Source organism: Pseudovirgaria hyperparasitica (genome assembly GCF_010093815.1).
Source record: "Pseudovirgaria hyperparasitica strain CBS 121739 unplaced genomic scaffold EJ05scaffold_6, whole genome shotgun sequence".
Taxonomy (NCBI): Eukaryota; Fungi; Ascomycota; class Dothideomycetes; order Acrospermales; family Acrospermaceae; genus Pseudovirgaria; species Pseudovirgaria hyperparasitica.
The window spans coordinates 771,466-787,226 of record NW_022985554.1 but is presented as its reverse complement, the minus strand read 5'-3'; the positions used below and the strand labels follow the sequence as shown (position 1 = coordinate 787,226).

At 50.1% G+C, this 15,761-nt stretch overlaps 7 protein-coding genes across 7 annotated transcripts; 3 read left to right on the top strand and 4 right to left on the bottom strand.

Moving 5' to 3' along the window:
* The first annotated feature begins 1,288 nt into the window (after positions 1-1,288).
* Positions 1,289-2,178, top strand: EJ05DRAFT_475319 (uncharacterized protein). Its single transcript, XM_033743773.1, has one exon. It carries the CDS (start codon positions 1,353-1,355, stop codon positions 2,124-2,126), a length of 774 nt encoding a protein of 257 aa, XP_033601542.1. The 5' UTR covers positions 1,289-1,352; the 3' UTR covers positions 2,127-2,178.
* On the bottom strand, positions 2,170-2,928 carry EJ05DRAFT_499514 (trypsin-like serine protease; the record flags this gene model as incomplete). Its single annotated transcript, XM_033746852.1, has 1 exon — positions 2,170-2,928. One exon carries the CDS (start codon positions 2,926-2,928, stop codon positions 2,170-2,172), a length of 759 nt encoding a protein of 252 aa, XP_033601541.1.
* Positions 2,929-4,894: 1,966 nt separating this feature from the next.
* On the top strand, positions 4,895-5,646 carry EJ05DRAFT_499513 (uncharacterized protein; the record flags this gene model as incomplete). The annotated part of the gene is made up of 2 exons (XM_033746851.1): positions 4,895-5,447; positions 5,504-5,646. The coding sequence occupies 2 exons, from the start codon at positions 4,895-4,897 to the stop codon at positions 5,644-5,646; spliced, it is 696 nt and encodes a 231-aa protein (XP_033601540.1).
* Positions 5,647-7,344: 1,698 nt separating this feature from the next.
* On the top strand, positions 7,345-9,882 carry EJ05DRAFT_499512 (avenacinase; the record flags this gene model as incomplete). Its single annotated transcript, XM_033746850.1, has 4 exons — positions 7,345-7,459; positions 7,511-7,629; positions 7,679-8,200; positions 8,254-9,882. 4 exons carry the CDS (start codon positions 7,345-7,347, stop codon positions 9,880-9,882), a joined length of 2,385 nt encoding a protein of 794 aa, XP_033601539.1.
* Positions 9,883-10,708: 826 nt separating this feature from the next.
* Positions 10,709-11,693, bottom strand: EJ05DRAFT_475316 (glutathione S-transferase). The gene has a single exon (XM_033743772.1). The coding sequence runs from the start codon at positions 11,495-11,497 to the stop codon at positions 10,826-10,828; it is 672 nt and encodes a 223-aa protein (XP_033601538.1). The 5' UTR covers positions 11,498-11,693; the 3' UTR covers positions 10,709-10,825.
* Positions 11,694-12,372: 679 nt separating this feature from the next.
* EJ05DRAFT_509952 (uncharacterized protein) lies at positions 12,373-13,353 on the bottom strand. Its single transcript, XM_033748139.1, has 2 exons — positions 12,739-13,353; positions 12,373-12,688 (listed from the first exon to the last, which is right to left on the bottom strand). Exons 1-2 carry the CDS (start codon positions 13,206-13,208, stop codon positions 12,448-12,450), a joined length of 711 nt encoding a protein of 236 aa, XP_033601537.1. The 5' UTR covers positions 13,209-13,353; the 3' UTR covers positions 12,373-12,447.
* A 169-nt stretch (positions 13,354-13,522) lies between these two features.
* Positions 13,523-15,342, bottom strand: EJ05DRAFT_509951 (glycoside hydrolase family 54 protein; the record flags this gene model as incomplete). Its single annotated transcript, XM_033748138.1, has 5 exons — positions 13,523-14,371; positions 14,423-14,533; positions 14,586-14,800; positions 14,850-15,249; positions 15,301-15,342. The coding sequence occupies 5 exons, from the start codon at positions 15,340-15,342 to the stop codon at positions 13,640-13,642; spliced, it is 1,500 nt and encodes a 499-aa protein (XP_033601536.1). The 3' UTR covers positions 13,523-13,639.
* Positions 15,343-15,761: the final 419 nt, after the last annotated feature.

Below are 15,761 nucleotides of genomic sequence, written 5' to 3'. Positions count from 1 at the left end.
AGGAACTGTCATCATATCGTGGTCGATGTCAGTCTATAGCGAAATGAATCGCTACATGGAGTAATGACTAGAACCCAAAGCCGTCGGTTTTCCATCTTGTTTCGGCTATGAAGACCTTATCTCGAACCAGCAGCTCTCTTTTACACGCTTTTTTAGGACTCGCGCTAGCTCAATGCTCGAGCATGCAAACACCGAAGCAGCCCTCAACGCTCATGCGGCATAGGGTAATCTAAAGTTTCAATAAGTGGACTGCAGAACGAAGAACTGGGAGTAACACTGTTGTATGAACACGGCGATTCCACATATCTTAAACACAGTTCTGCTCTCCACTGCTCATCTTGACCTGTCCAGCCATAGTAGCACTTGCCGAGTTCTCGAAACTTCTTCTAAGCCTCCCAGCACGCATTGCACCTTCTATATAGAGTCCCAGAAGACTCGATATGATTATACATTTACCGCGCGTCTACTCTGCTGGCGTCCCCTCACGCAAGACATCCAGCTTCGCGACAGACGATATGTATGACATCTCATGCCAAGACAAATCACGTGTAAGCCACAAGCTGACTGCAGAGCTCGGAATATAATTCCAGAAACCCTCCCATCAAGCATGATACATGGGACAGCAGTACAAAAGATTGCAAGTACACTAATCAACCGAAATCATGCAGTGCATTTCTGCAGGCTTTGCGCATAGCATCTCACAGTCCAAGCAACACCAGAAGTAAAATCTGCTAACACAGCGCGAGTTGAAGAGAGAAAGGAACTAGTACTACTATACCCATAAGCCCTGTCACGAAACTACCTCCTATATATATAATAACTAGTATCATCTAACATGATACCTAAGCTGTAATTAGCACTTCAGGATAGCGACGGCGGCGATGGTGGGGGCTAGAGTGCTCTCGGGCCAGCCAACGGCACACGCCACGTGTGTCGGGTGCGCATCTAGACCCAGGGGCGCACGATGTCATCTCCTTGCGGCTCTATTGTACCATCATTGCGTGCTCGTGCGTGTTTGATGTTGGGTTGGTTGTTGGGCGGTAGGAATAATTAGTATTATTCCGTATAAATCCCCTTGTGCCTGTCCGGTCATGCCCTGCTCTGATCTCCTTTGGTCCTGTCTTTCGAAGTTCTTTGTGGTTCCGTCACGTATCAATATTTTTGTTCGTCGCTGGCGCACAGCTATCTGCGACAGGAAAACGACGTGTTGCACCTCAGGGTCTTCACTGGATATACTATATATAGACAATAATACGCAGAACGCAGACATCATGGCAACCTTCGACAAACTCCCCACTGAGCTGGTCCTTGAAATCCTTCGCGCTGTTCACGCCTCCTCGACGCCGCAACAAATGCTCCCCGTGCTGCTGACCTGTAAATACTGGTTCTCACTCGCATTTCCCTACGTGCGGAGCTACCACATGCTCCTACGACCACAGCACCATAACAACCTTGCATCCGATCTGCGTTTCTCCGCACAGCTACCGCGCTCTCACTCGTTCTTTGCGTATATCAAGTCGTTCGAGCTACAAGTAGCAGACATGCATTTTCCGACCGCAGCAGCAGACGATGATGATAACGATGATGACGATCGCGCGTTCAACGAACTCGATCTTACACCCCTCATTGAATGCCTCCCGCGCATGACAGCTCTTTCGACGTTCCAGCTGCGTGTCCAGGAGAGCCCGGCTGGTACGACTTGGATCCGGCAAAAGGCTATCGAGGCGCTCCTGTCTGCGCTTCCCGCGTCTGTGGTCAACCTGCATATCGACACAGCAAAGCGCGATTTCCCGTATGCGGCGGCGAGTGCGAAGATCCGGGAGACGCTGCAGGCGCGCTCGGCGGCGTTTCGTTGCTTGAAGGTGCGGCTAGCGCGGTATGAAGCGGATGGGAGAAGAGGGGAGAGGAAGAGGTACGGACGGACAGAGGATATCTATTATTATGTGGACCATGATGAGGCAAAGGGAAGAGAGGTTCCGGTGTTTGCGCCCCTGAGAGTAGAGGCAGAGGGAGAAGAGATAGTGGTGAGGAAAGACGTTCGGCACGGGGCTAGGGAGTATGGGTTGAGGCGAAGACTTGGAATATCGACGGGTGCTCAGCGCGATCGAAAAAGGATCAGCAGCTGATGTGGGAGAAAATAAATCTTAGTAGTAGCGTTGAGTTGTGAATTTACTCCAGATTGATGCTCTGTTCGAGCAGAAAGTCCAGTATCGCTTTCAGTGCAATGCCCCTCCTCATACCCGTCTCTTCGTCCCAAGATGAATGCAGACCCACCACCTCACCCGACTTTCTATTCACAAGTGGTGCACCGCTATGGCCCCAGTACGTCCAGCAGTCGTGTTTCAGCGCGCCAATCTCACTGTTATCATGTATGCTCTGCCCCTTTGCCAGTCCTCGAAACCGTCCTGTGCTCACGTGCAGTATATCATATCCAGTCTTTGCGCCATCGACTCCAACTTCCAGATCATCGCTCCCCGGATGTCCGACACATACTAGACGAGCGTTCAATCTTGGAGTTTGCGTAGCGAGAGACACGTAGGAGAAGGAGCCGCTGGCATCCTGGCTCGCTACGATCCGCAGTAGAGCTAGATCACGCGTGGCATCCCATGCTATGCATCGCGCACTGACGACCGAACCAGACGCGAACAGATGATAGACGTCGCGCTGCCGTATATGAGCGAATTCTTCTGCGTCTTCCGCGATGCAATGGGCACATGTGAGGATCAGGCCTGTACGCGAGATGCATACTGCCGTGCCAGCCTCTTCCTGGGCGAAGATCAGGGTAGCATTGATGGCGCAGTGCAAAGTGCTTTCTAAGCCTTCGACGCTGAAGTGTCTGAGCCAGCGCTGTTTCTTGTTGAGGACGACGAGAGCTGATTTACTAAGACAGTTTGACTTAGTGGTGAGGCTGGCCGGTAATGTGTTCATACTGAGCGGATATTACGCGAACTGTAGGAGCTTGTCTTTGATATAGTGGACAGTTGGCGCGAAGGGTTAGAAAACGGGTTGTTATACCAGGGTTCGATGAGTTGATGAATTGTTGAGTGGCACGAGTCTCTTTTTCAACGACTGCATTTATAGACATATGCAGACACCAACACAGGACCTCGACATTGTATTGAAGTGGCTGAGTCGCTAGTCTCTGGGTTCATTGTTGCCTGGAAGCTAGAAACCATGATCAATGAAATAGGGGGGCATCATTAGTAATGGCTATAGTGTAGCTGTTTCATGTACCTCAAGAGTTGAATCAGTCGAGTGCATGATTAGCATTATTTTGGTCATGTTGAGATATCTTCATGGTTTCAGTCAATGTGCCTACTCTCACGCTCACCTGTCTTGTGGAGGCGGCTGCAGTCTCGTGCTCAGTGCTGCGATTTGACGTCTAGGACGTCAAATCATCAATAACCGAATTTCTTGGGGCACTGTCAGCTCTTCTTGCCTTATGCATCGTCATAATCTTCTCTAGAGGCCGCCAAGGTTGCTGTCGTGCATGAGTATTTGAAGATAGATGAGTAGTCTGCAAGCCTCGACAGATTTCTGGTGCTATTGACATCGTAGCAAGAATAGCGGGCAGTTCTCCTCATTCTTTCCTCTTTGTCATACTACGTACGACCTAGTTATAGCATGTTAACGAGTCTATTCGAAAGAAGAATTCGTCGGAGCATGCACCGTATATCAGGGCAGGATCTCGCGGTATAGTAGACTCCCATGACATTAAAACGCTCTTTTCTCCAATTTTATATCAACACAGTATCGCAATTACGCCGTAGAGAGGTGATCGAGGGTGTAACTTAAAAGGTAGGCGTTTTGCTTAGATACAACGGAAACGGAATTTGACAAAGATGCGACAAGGCTGTGGCTGCGACGCAAGGGGGTATTTGAAACATCATTGCGCTATGACAATGATGTGTTCGCCATGCGCGACGGCCTGACGTTCGGGAACGATGACCTGGCAAAGCAGTGGTTAAGCTACTGTAGGTGATATCAGGAAAGGTTCGTGATAGTGTGGAGGAAAGAATTACGCTGACAGGAAGCTTCAATTAGCTGCCCGGTTGCACCTACTACTGCTGGGCATAGGGCGGCAGTTTGTGGCGCGGGCAGCACGTGTGTCGCAATCTCGCTTGCCATTCCGCGACCAATAATATAATAATTATTGATTCTCGCCCGCCCCGACACTTAGCATCTTCATGACTCTTTGCTGACTGACTAGCTGGGCAAATCTCAAGTCTTAACTTAATCCTCTTTGTACTCACTCGCTTTGCACCGCCTTACCCATCAATGTCTCGTGCATGGCACAGTGGTGTCTTGACAAGCATTGCGTGGCAGGGTGATTCTCATGCATGACCACGGTTGCAAGAGCCTCACCACATTGGAACTCCTTTCACTCAGCAAAACCCTTCGCGAAAATGGCACTGTTCTTTGTCACCTCGTCCTGTCACATCGCCAAGGACGGCTTCTCTTCAAGTGGGTGCTAAGCCTCGCAGATACACGTCTCCCATTCGCTCCAGTATATTGGTAGTAACAGTAAGCAATGCGTCCAACCCAGTGCAGGCATTCAAGCGAAGGACTTGGGGCGAAGTTGGGTCTGGATGGCGGGCGGTAAAAAACAAAGCTATTCCAATCCTTCGTGCTTCACGATATAACGGACTCCGCTACCGTCGGTGGCTGTTTTTATAAATCATCGCGTGCGTCTGTTCAGTTCCTTTTCTTACTACTCTTACACTGATCTCCTTTTCGTGCCTTTAATCTTCATCATCCTTCGTGGAGTTACGCTCTTTTGCAAGATATTTCAAAATCACTTCAACAAATCTAACAACTACCCTCGTTTCATACACCACACGTCTATCTTGAACCATTAATCTCCTCCCCGAACTTCGCTTTCCTCATACGCAAGATGAAATCCTTTGCTACTCTCGCGCTCTTAAGTGGCATTGCCATCGCGCAGTCAACCACAGTCGACGTCTTTCTCCTCCCACCAAATTACAGCGCGTCCGTCGTCACTGTAGACGCTACAGCCACAACTATGGTCTTGTCGTGCCCAACCGACGCTCCCGAAGACCCTGACGAGTTTGACGGCTGCTATGCCGATGCCTTTACTGTCACTGCTGGCCCGGAACTTTTCTACGCAGAGTTTACAGAAGCTTTCGGCGAGGAAAGCAACAGTATCCCCGTCGTGACGGCGACTATTTCTTGTAGCATTGGCGGCACTACCACCGCGAGCTGCGATCAGACAATGATCGGCACTGTCGAAGGCGAGGTCCTGACAACATCTTTCGCAACGGAATACAGCAGCGGAGAGCTCGTGTTCAGCCCTGCTACTGTTACTGCCGGCGCCGACAAGCTATCTGCTGCTACTGGATCGCCCGAACCTACTTCCGATTCTCCATCGTCTAACCCATCGTCGCCTGCGCACACTGGTTCTCTCATCACTCGTACTACCCCAGCTCGTAAGCCCGATTCTGCAACCCTATATATCCACGTACACAATACTGACAATACACAGCTACTGGTTCTCAACCCACAGGCGGTAGCCCAACAACTGAAGGCTCTGCGCCTGCTGACACCGGCGCTGCGTCCGCGAATCTCATCCGTGGCGCATCAATCGCTGGCCTTGCCGGTGTCGCCGCCGCCATGCTGGCATTGTAAGATACTTATTATGTAATGCGCGGATTAATGATAGAGCCATAATACCCACATAGCAAACGTAATAAAAAGTACATTGTTACTGCTAAATATACACTGAATTCAACGCTCGATTGCACCTGTCATGTCATGAGAAGGTTGTAGACCAACCAAGCAGGGATTGATAGACGAAGGCGGTGTGAATTCAATCGGTCTTCTCGCCGGCTCGTTACAGCCTGTCATGCACTATTTGCTTTGGCTATGCCTCGTCTTACTGCAGACAAAGTCCAGGTACTCGACTGTGCTGGAGTCCACGACTCGTGAGGATAGAGAGTATTAGTGTGAAGGTTTGTCCGGCACGTGTACTCGGGTATTACTGAGGTGTCTTAGGTGTATATTCGTAGCTCCAGGTCTATGCCCGCTCTTGCGCACTTTCAATCACGCCCACTCACCTCTTCTCGCCGCCGGGGTGCCATTCACTTCATCCACGCTGTCCTTGTACTCATTCTCACCTCACTCACTCAAGCACAAGTTTTAAGGATCTCCGCTCAACAACTCTCATCACAATACAATTCACACCTATAAGCAGATGATTCCGGCAAAACCGCGGCGATCACGATCTTCGGCAGTCAGATCAAAGCCCGTCCTACCCACCTTCGCTGTGCATTTCCCCGTCGCACGAACCAATTAATCCCCAGTCCCCAGTCTCCGATTCCCAGATCCCATCACGGAACATCGCAGACTTTGCGGAGAAGCGTGTAGAGGACCCAGCGAGAAGAGCCTGAACTCCGATGTTGACCCACTTTCACCTTTCTCTGTCAAGGTTCTCGTTGCCGACCCCAGATCCCATCACGTAACATCGCAGACTTTGCGGAGAAGCGTGTAGAGGACCCAGCGAGAAGAGCCTGAACTCCGATGTCGACCCACTTTCACCTTTCTCTGACAAGGTTTTCGCTGCCGACCCCAAATACTGACATCATGGTATCCAATCATATTATTCAATAAGTACCAGTGAGATGCGGAGAAGTGAAGGTTGAATGACGATTGGGTTGGGCCCGTACTATCAAGCTGGCCCTGCAGAGTCAACCCTAACTTATGCTGTCTTGACCAACCTCATGGTTGTCGGAAGGAATGCTTGAGGCAAATGATACAACTGCCGGTCAGACTTACACCTCGTGCCGAGTCAAGGTAGTTTCGTTCTCTCAATCCAGTGTATCACGCAATCCCGTAAAATGGGTGTTTTTGCTGAGAGATAACAGCTGTATCTTGGCAGATGAGCCTCTTCGTTGTGTCTTGCTTGAGTGGCCGACTATTTTGATCCGGAGAAGGCACGAATGCTTCTCAGTGTCTAGTCAAGTGCTGTAGGCTGAGTACCTATATTTGACGTGACAGTAGCGATACTTTCTTTCTTACTGGTCTTCTCCACCTTAGCAATAAGGTAGACAGCCAAAGTAGAACTGCGCCGCCGGAAGGTCTTCATCCATGACCCATATAATATGGGGCAACTTCGGGTCTCCATAGATCATGCGCTCGCGATGTGGAGAAGCTGGCCTTGATCGAAGCTTCTTGCTCTCCCGTCAGGTGGGAAAGGCCATAAGCCGTCTGGCATATGCGATCTTCTGGCGACTTCACCACTCAGCATTTAAAGGACAGCCCGTGCCGCTACTATGATAGATTCCAAGCACCCTATCTCGGGCTCACTACCCCCAGTCATCAATTACCATGGCTTCAATCAACAAGTTGTGGTGCTTGTCACTACTTGGCTTCTTTGTTGCTCTTGGAAATGCTGAATGGGATAGTTCTTTATACGCTTCAAGCGATTCGTTCTATCCTTCACGTAAGTATCAATCTTGTTTTTCATGTCGAACCATACTAACACCCACTGTAGCTAAGATAAGCGGCTCGGGAGGATGGGAAGAGTCTCTGTCCAAGGCACAGACTTGGGTCTCAAACCTTACTCTGGCAGAAAAAGTCGGTCTGGTGACGGGGTCTTCTGGTCCATGTGCCGTAAGAGTGTCCTGACCTAATGTCCTGATACGTTGCTTACTATGTCAAGGGGAACATCGCACCTATAGAGCGCATCGGATTCGGTGGCCTATGTCTTCAAGACGGTCCAGCAGCTATCAGGCAAGCTCTGTACGCCAGCGTCTTTCCCGCGGGTATCGCGGCCGGTGCGTCTTGGGATCGTGGATTAATCAACGCTCGTGGTCGGTATCTGGGCGAGGAGTTCAGAGCCAAAGGATCGCACATTGCCTTGGCGCCTGTCGCGGGACCTCTTGGCCGCAGCCCCTTTGGGGGTCGCAATTGGGAAGGGTTTGCTACTGACCCCTATCTGAGTGGTGTCGCAATGGAAGAAACAGTCTTGGGCCTGCAAGCTGCTGGTGTCCAGGCGACCTCCAAGCATTACATTGGAAACGAGCAAGAAACTCAGCGCAATCCTACTACTGTCAACGGTACGACTATTAAATCGATCTCGTCAAATATCGATGACCGGACGTTGCATGAGCTATACTTATGGCCGTTCGCGAATGCGGTACGTGCTGGCTCTGCCAGTATTATGTGCTCATACAATAGATTGGTAAGTGATCCATCCTTGATCGCCAGTAATTGCTTATTGATCAGTCTCAATAGAACCAAACCTATGGCTGCGAAAACTCTCATACACTAAACAACCTCCTCAAGACTGAACTTGGCTTCCAGGGCTACGTCATGTCTGATTGGGGTGCCACACACTCTGGTGTAGCTGCCATCGAGGCTGGACAGGACATGGACATGCCAGGCACTATTAGCTTTGGCGACCTGAGCAGTGGAAGCTTTTTCGGTGCCAATATCACGTCCGCTGTGAATAATAGGACACTTGATGTGGCACGTCTGGATGACATGGTGCTCCGCATCCTGACCCCTTACTTTCATCTCCATCAAGACGAGAATTTTCCGCCTGTTGACGAAACCACTGGCAGTCTCAACTTCTTCGGGGCGCGAGAAGCAGACAAAATCTTCAAACAAGGGCCTCTTGTTGATGCCCGTGGTGAGGGCCATGCTGATCTGATCCGTGAGCTTGGTGCTGCCGGTACAGTGCTTCTCAAGAACGAGAACAATGCTCTACCACTAAGTAGTCCCAAGAACCTCGCCATCTTCGGCAACGATGCGAGTGATGCCTCTCAAGGGTTGTACTACTTTGCACTCTTCGATGCCTTTTCCTTCCCTGAGTTTGGAACCTTTGCCGTCGGTGGCGGCTCTGGCGCCGGAAGATTCTCGTATATCGTCTCACCCCTCGAAGCCCTGAAGGCACAAGGCCAAGCCGACTCGACGCTAGTCCAGTACATCCTCGACAACAAGTACATCACAAAAGCCGGCCTCGAAAGCCTTGCTCCAGTCCCAGACACCTGTCTCGTCTTTCTCAAATCCTGGGCCACCGAAGGCTTCGACCGGCTCTCCCTCATCGCCGAATCTAATTCGACCGCCGTGGTCGCCGCCGTCACCTCAGTCTGCAACAACACCATAGTCGTCGTCCACGGTCCCGGACCCGTAATCATGCCCTGGGCCGATAATCCGAACGTCACTGCCATCCTTGCCGCTCATTACCCCGGCGAGCAAACCGGAAACTCCATCGTCGACGTCCTGTACGGCAAGACGAACCCGTCAGGCCACCTCCCCTACACCATCGCCAAGAACGCAGACGACTACGCATACAATCTCGTTAACAGCTCTGCACTTCTTGCATCTACCGATCCAAACGCCTGGCAGGCAGACTTCACAGAGGGCCAGTTGACCGACTACCGTGAATTCGACGCATTCAACAAATCCGTCGCGTACGAGTTCGGCTTCGGCCTCAGCTACACGTCGTTCTCCCTTGCTGATCTCGCTGTCACATACACGTTTACGTCGCCACTTGCACGTACACCTTCGCCAGCCACGCCTATCGTCCCGGGCGGCAACGCCGAGCTTTGGGACGTCATCGCGAGCGTCAGCGTCACGGTGGCGAACACGGGCAGTGTCGGGGGCCAGACGGTGCCGCAGCTGTACATCAGCATGCCGGCAAGCGTGGGCGCCGGGACGCCGGTGCGGGTGTTGAGAGGGTTCGATAAGGTCATGCTGGAGGTGGGCGAGAGCAAGACGGTCGAGTTCGAGCTCATGAGGCGCGATCTGAGCTATTGGGATGTCGTTGCACAGCAATGGACGTTGCCGAGTGAGAGTATCGGTGTTAGTGTTGGGTTCAGTTCGCGAGATTTGGTGGTTAGTGGGAGTCTGACGGTGTGATTGTGCAGTGTGAGGTGGATGTGTGGGAGAGATGGCATAGCGTGTAGTCCTCGCTGCGTACTACTGTGTCATATACCACAAGTGATGAATATATGAATAAAGTATATGTTAAGATTTTTATCATCTATTGTGCTGCATTAGTCACTTGTTGTGGGGTCGCCTCGTATGTATACATATAGCTATCTGCTAAAATTGAGCATAAGGACACACATACATAGAGGATGAACATAAGCAACTTCAAGATAAGCAATTCGGTCAGACATTTCCTTATCGCGTTACATACACGGGTGTAAGAGCTTCCTACTTGAGATAGTATTATCTAACAATAAATAATACGAATCTTCAATCTATAATATCCTTAATTCCTCTGTGAGACCGTAAACTCCAAATACATATTCTCTACATATATATCGTCCTACCCTTGGCGCAGGACACTGCTTAAAGAAATGTGTATAGGTGAAAGAAACCATATATAGTAAAGACGGGTTACTACGTCATTGCCTAGAATAGAAACTGCGTTCACCCAGCACTACATGTAGTAAGTCTTTACTACCCGTCTAGCATGTAGAGCCATTTGCAAGTCTAGGTTGATACTAGTATTAGCGAACAGAAATGAAGGGTAAAGTCTAGACAATGAGGAACTTTGACAAAGTTTTATACCTTTAATACAAGAACTACTATGGACTAAACTCGAAGACAGATTAAGACGCACCTGCTAGGGCTCTAAGAGGAACGGTCGTTTAGTAATGTAGATACCGTCATACCGGATTATTGAAAATGAACAATAAAGCAGAACTTTCTTCTTAGAATACTCTTGGTGTTCTGAAGACATATTGTAAAGACTGAAAAGACCGTAGTAGTAGCCGCAGTTATCACACATGAACAGCCTCTTTCTAAATCATCATCCCCCATGAACCGTCAACTTCCTCGCCTCATCCGCACATCATGCCGCAGGCTTTAATTCGCCCATTACTATCCTGACACTATCACGCGCCAGCATCTTCTCCATCCACTCCGCAACCAACGGAAACTCCGCAGGATTAAAGCCATCCTCCTTTGTCACCACCCACGTGATGATCTTCTGCCAGGTGAGGAACGACAAGTCTGCAAAGGACAATTTATTTCCCACCAGCCAAGGCCCGTCATTATCTTTGGATTGCTTCGCTAAGTGGCCTTCCAAGACCCCAGTTACGCGCTTCATCTCGTCCACATACCGTGTGAGTGCGCTCGGCACCTGTTCGGGGTGGAACTTCTTGAACCAGGACGCCTGTCCGTAGTACGGGCCCTGGCCGGAGACTTGGAAGTAAAGCCATTGCTTTGCGTGCCAGGACTCGGTGGTGTTAGAGGCAAAGCTTAGTGTGTGGTCTTTGTCGTATTGCTCGATGAGATACTCGGTGATGGCTCCGGACTCCCAGAGTGTGAGGTCGGTGTTTGGATCCACGATGGTGGGAAGACGGCCGTTGGGATTGAGGGCGAGATATTCAGGATCTTTAACTTTGGACATTGGGTATGGGTTTACGTCGTATGGGATGTGGAGTTCCTCGAGGAGGATGGCGATTTTGCTGGGGTTGATGCCGCCTTTGCCCCATAACGTCAACGGTTTGAGAGTGGACATTATGTTATGATGCTTTCTTGTGTGAGAAATAGTGGTGATGATTAGAGAAATTGGGGATTGACTTTTATTTATAGCGGATTGTCTGTTTGGTTGAAATAGGGAGTTGGACTGTGGTAGGACTGTTTTTCCTAATGTATAACACAATGTCAACATGGCAATGTGTCTTTATATATATGCATCTGAGACTGTATTTGGCCCTTGCACTGTCTGAGTGTAAATAAGATCGGATCGGCTAGTGATAACAGCATTACAAAGCTTACTCGGAAGTCGGTGAGTCGGATGGTCAGAGCTCCGAATGAGTGATTCAATGCATTATTCACCTTCCATAGGATCGAGTATTCATAATTCAGTTCTAATAAGGCCTACTGCGAAGAAATGGTCTTTGCTTCAATATGGAATCGGCACTGCAGAAGTAAAAGTGTTCGAGTCACATTGAGAATCGTGATATACATAAGTAAATATGTGTGCAGAGCAATTCTACCACAAATTCTATATTCTAATCTAAGTCTATTTTCGAGAAAGGTTTGCTCATCAACTTACGTGCTTGAAAGGTCGTCTTTTTATATCTCATATCTTCTTCTACCTCATCTATTGCTATCTTCTTCATATCCATGCCTTCATTTATGTCGTCTATTCTCTTCCATAGACTAGATTTCGCAAGACCTCCTAATAAGAATTCTCAAAGACTAGTCTAAATAAGAATGTGAGACCTAACGTGTCTAAGTCTCAACCAACCGGAGAGTCGGCATAAGCCAACTCGTGTGTTCCGAGCTTTGGGATGCTCAGGGGTTCCTTAAGATTTGACATGGCACGGGCTAACATCCACGAATGAGACGGACACTAGTAATCACTACCGATACATGTAAGATCAGTGACTTCATAGTTTAGAATACGTCTAGTGAATCTGTCACAATATAATAGCATGAGTTCTGATGTATGATACATCGCGCTCACTCTCCCTCGGACACTGCGTACCAATCATAATTAGTAGTTTCGCCTTGCGTCTCCTCATTCGTGCCTCTATCTTCAGTGACGTTGACATCTTCCTCCCTGAAAGAGACAGCGCTTGCACAGTTGCCGCGCACACGTGGGGGACGATTTCCAGTATATGCTTCGCCTGGGACCTTTGGTGCTAGTTGAACGTAACGTTGCTGCTCAAGAGTTTCGTTGCCCATTATATCCTCCATATTGCTAGTTCACTCATGATTAGCTGAATCATGTCAGCGGATATTTTGACTCACAGTTGTTCATAGACTGGCAATTTGGTTCTGTGCCCATACATATACCCTATAGAGGCACCGACAGCTCCTACAGCAAGCGCAGTTGCACTAGCTGCGGCATATCCCGGGCCACTGTACTGAGGAACTGGAGCTTCATGGCCCAAAGGACCGGCCTGGGAAGCTCGACTGCTGTAGCCGGCATAGTGACCTCGAGGCACTCGAGCTTGATGTCTTGAAGCACTAGCTTGAGGAACGCAGCCGAGATATCCCGCCAGATTAGGTACATCAGGACCTCTCTGTAAGGAGGAGTTATATAGTGAATCTCTGGAGCTCGAACATTGCCTTGACTTGAAGGTTGGGCTAGTGACAGTATAAGACGTATCAAAGGCAGTGTTATTGTGCTGCGCGCGTGGCTCGCCAGGAGAGCCAGGTGTGAGGACCCGTGAATTCCGCCGTAACGACATTTGCTGGACAAGTGACGCTGGAGACATCGACCAGAGATGAGGGTGTTTATGAGTTCCAGCTTCCAGCCCCTCCTTCGTGCTCAGCCTCTTAGACAAAGAGCCTCGTACACCGAGAGCCTATCAAGAACGGCCGTGGCGCTCGACTCGAAACTGGCAAATCAGGCAACCATCTCGACCCCAAGAAGGACAAAAAGCCTCAACGCAGATGTCGCTATCGTACAGGTATTGATTAGTAATATCCAGCACACACACCGCCGGCACACACAACCCTCTATGATTCAACGTCTCGTCGATCACACATCAACGTCGTTCATACACGAAGTAGTACAATCAGAATGTGCGGGAAGTTGTCTCACTATCCGGAAATGGAACTCATGGCCATACTAGATTCCATCCAATACAACACATACCCATTCCCTTTCCACACTCTCCTTCCAACAAACTCACTCCCGACCCCTTTACGCGAAAGCACCCCCAACCACAAAACTCACATCATCATTGAAACTCGTCGCTGCATCAAATGCATGCACACCGCCGTTACTCCCCAGATATCCCACCGTCTCATAATGCCTCACAAACCGCGTCGGATAATTGTAGCTACGCAACGAGCTCCCCTGCCCATCTAGCCCGGCCATGGTGCAAAACGTCGCGTCCTCATGGAACAGCTTCGAGCCATCATTCGCATTCACATACAGCACAAATGCATTGTGTCGCAAATACGAGCCTGGCGCATCGCGCGCCTCGAACGAGTAGCACGCACTATCCGCCAGGCCCGCGCGCACCGTCCACGAGGCGGCTAGCTTTGCCGCGCTGCTGGATGTACTCGACACGGCCGCGATGCTGACAGAGGCGCCAGCGTGTGTGAGTGATGAGGTGGTGTAGCCCGGGGTTGTGGCGCGCAGACTGATGCTGGAGCCTGCAGTGAGCGCGGAGCCGGTGGAGAGGGGGGTGGTTGCGTATTTTGCGGCGGCTATGTTGGCCTGGACGGCATTTTCGGTGGCATCGGAGGGGAAGCCGGAGGTCATGACGCCTTCGTAGAAGGTACCTTGGCCGCTGATAGAGTTGTCGCCGCCGATGCCGAGAAGGACGGCGCCTTCTTTACTCATGGGGTTGTAGCCGGAGGCATTGGGTCGTTGGCCGGTGTAGTATGTGGAGAGGGAGGTTGCGGATGCGGCGTTTGCGCCGCGGATCTAGAATGTGTTAGAAGGGGTGGTGGGAAGGAGGAAAGGGGGAGTACTTACGGCCCAGTTATTTGCTTGACCTTTGAGAGTAGCAGTGACGAAGCGGTAGTTGATGGTTGGGTCTGCAGCGTTGTTCTTGACATTGTACCCAGAGAAAAGGCCATTTTCTAGCTGTGTGATTTCTGTTAGCCATATTGTCAAGGGAGCTCAAGGGGACACCAACATCAGCCATGATCCAAGGACCGGACCCAGCACCGGAACCCCAGAAGCTGTTCGTGCCGTAGTAGATGGCCTCCATGTGTCCATTGCCAGTGTCGAGGTTATTCGTCTCGGCGTTGCCGTAGTCGAAGCAGCAGCCGTCGTTGAAGTGAGTGCCGTCAAAAACTGCATACATGCCCTCCGAGGCATCTTTTCTTGCAATACCGGACCCAACGTTATCTTTAGTGGATCAGTTTTGGCTTAATGATCGATACCATACTTCACTTACTGCGATATCCAGTCCCAGGGGAGATAAATACGCCATACGCTTTCTGTCCATTCAAGGTGACAGGCGCTCCAATCGCACTAGCAAGGTTATCGTATCCGTTCAATTCTGGACCTTTGAAGCCACCTGGCGGGGCTTGAGTAAGATGATTTCCCTTTCCAGACTGGTCGTAAATGATTGTGATCAAACACGTAGTGCCAGAGCAGAATTTATCCTGGGTGCCAGCATTTGCAACTCCACCAGCGGACAGTGGTGCGACGTTCGTTGTGGTATTGTCAGAGCCGCGCTTGATTTGGTATAAGGAGCCTGTGAAGGCATTGTATAATGCTCGAGTAGTGCTGTGTGCCGCGACACATGGTGTGCCTCCTGACGAATAGATATCACAAGGCCCAGCGATTGCAAACTATGGGCCGTCAGTTGAGGCCTTGAAGATTGGCATGAGTGTGTGACTGACCGTAGTTCCCGCCACAAGGGCCAATGCTAGTCTGGGAAGCATATTCGATTGACACAAGCCGTAGATGAGAGCAAAGCGTTGTATCAACAGTATCAAGGGGTGTATTTAAAAAATACCGTTGGTGAGGCAAACAAAGTGTTCGTATTGTTCTTAACTTCTCTCTTTGTAGGAATAAACATCCGCGAAGGCCACATGTTCCGGTGGGATAATGCATATCATAAACGTAAACCACTATACCCCTGATCTGAACTATGATCACACGCGGCACCACGTCTCACCAAAGGTTGCCATTCGTTACTCTTGTTGATATTAAGCCCACTCCACTCTCCAGAACCGGGCCGTAACCATAAAAAGCCCATGCATCGCACAAAAGCAGAGAGATTCGCAGCGAATGACAAGTTGACAGGAGCACAAGTTCCGGTGGGTTGACCCAATAAGTGTCACGAGACAGCGTTTCCTAA

Bases quoted from the DNA above. Each gene is read 5' to 3' on its own strand.
- EJ05DRAFT_475316 (XM_033743772.1), bottom strand. From the start codon at position 11,497: ATGTCCACTCTCAAACCGTTGACGTTATGGGGCAAAGGCGGCATCAAC.
- EJ05DRAFT_509952 (XM_033748139.1), bottom strand. From the start codon at position 13,208: ATGTCTCCAGCGTCACTTGTCCAGCAAATGTCGTTACGGCGGAATTCA. The intron at 12,689-12,738 runs GTGAGTCAAAAT...TGAGTGAACTAG, and splicing joins TTGCCAGTCTATGAACAACT to CAATATGGAGGATATAATGG.
- EJ05DRAFT_475319 (XM_033743773.1), top strand. From the start codon at position 1,353: ATGCTCCCCGTGCTGCTGACCTGTAAATACTGGTTCTCACTCGCATTT.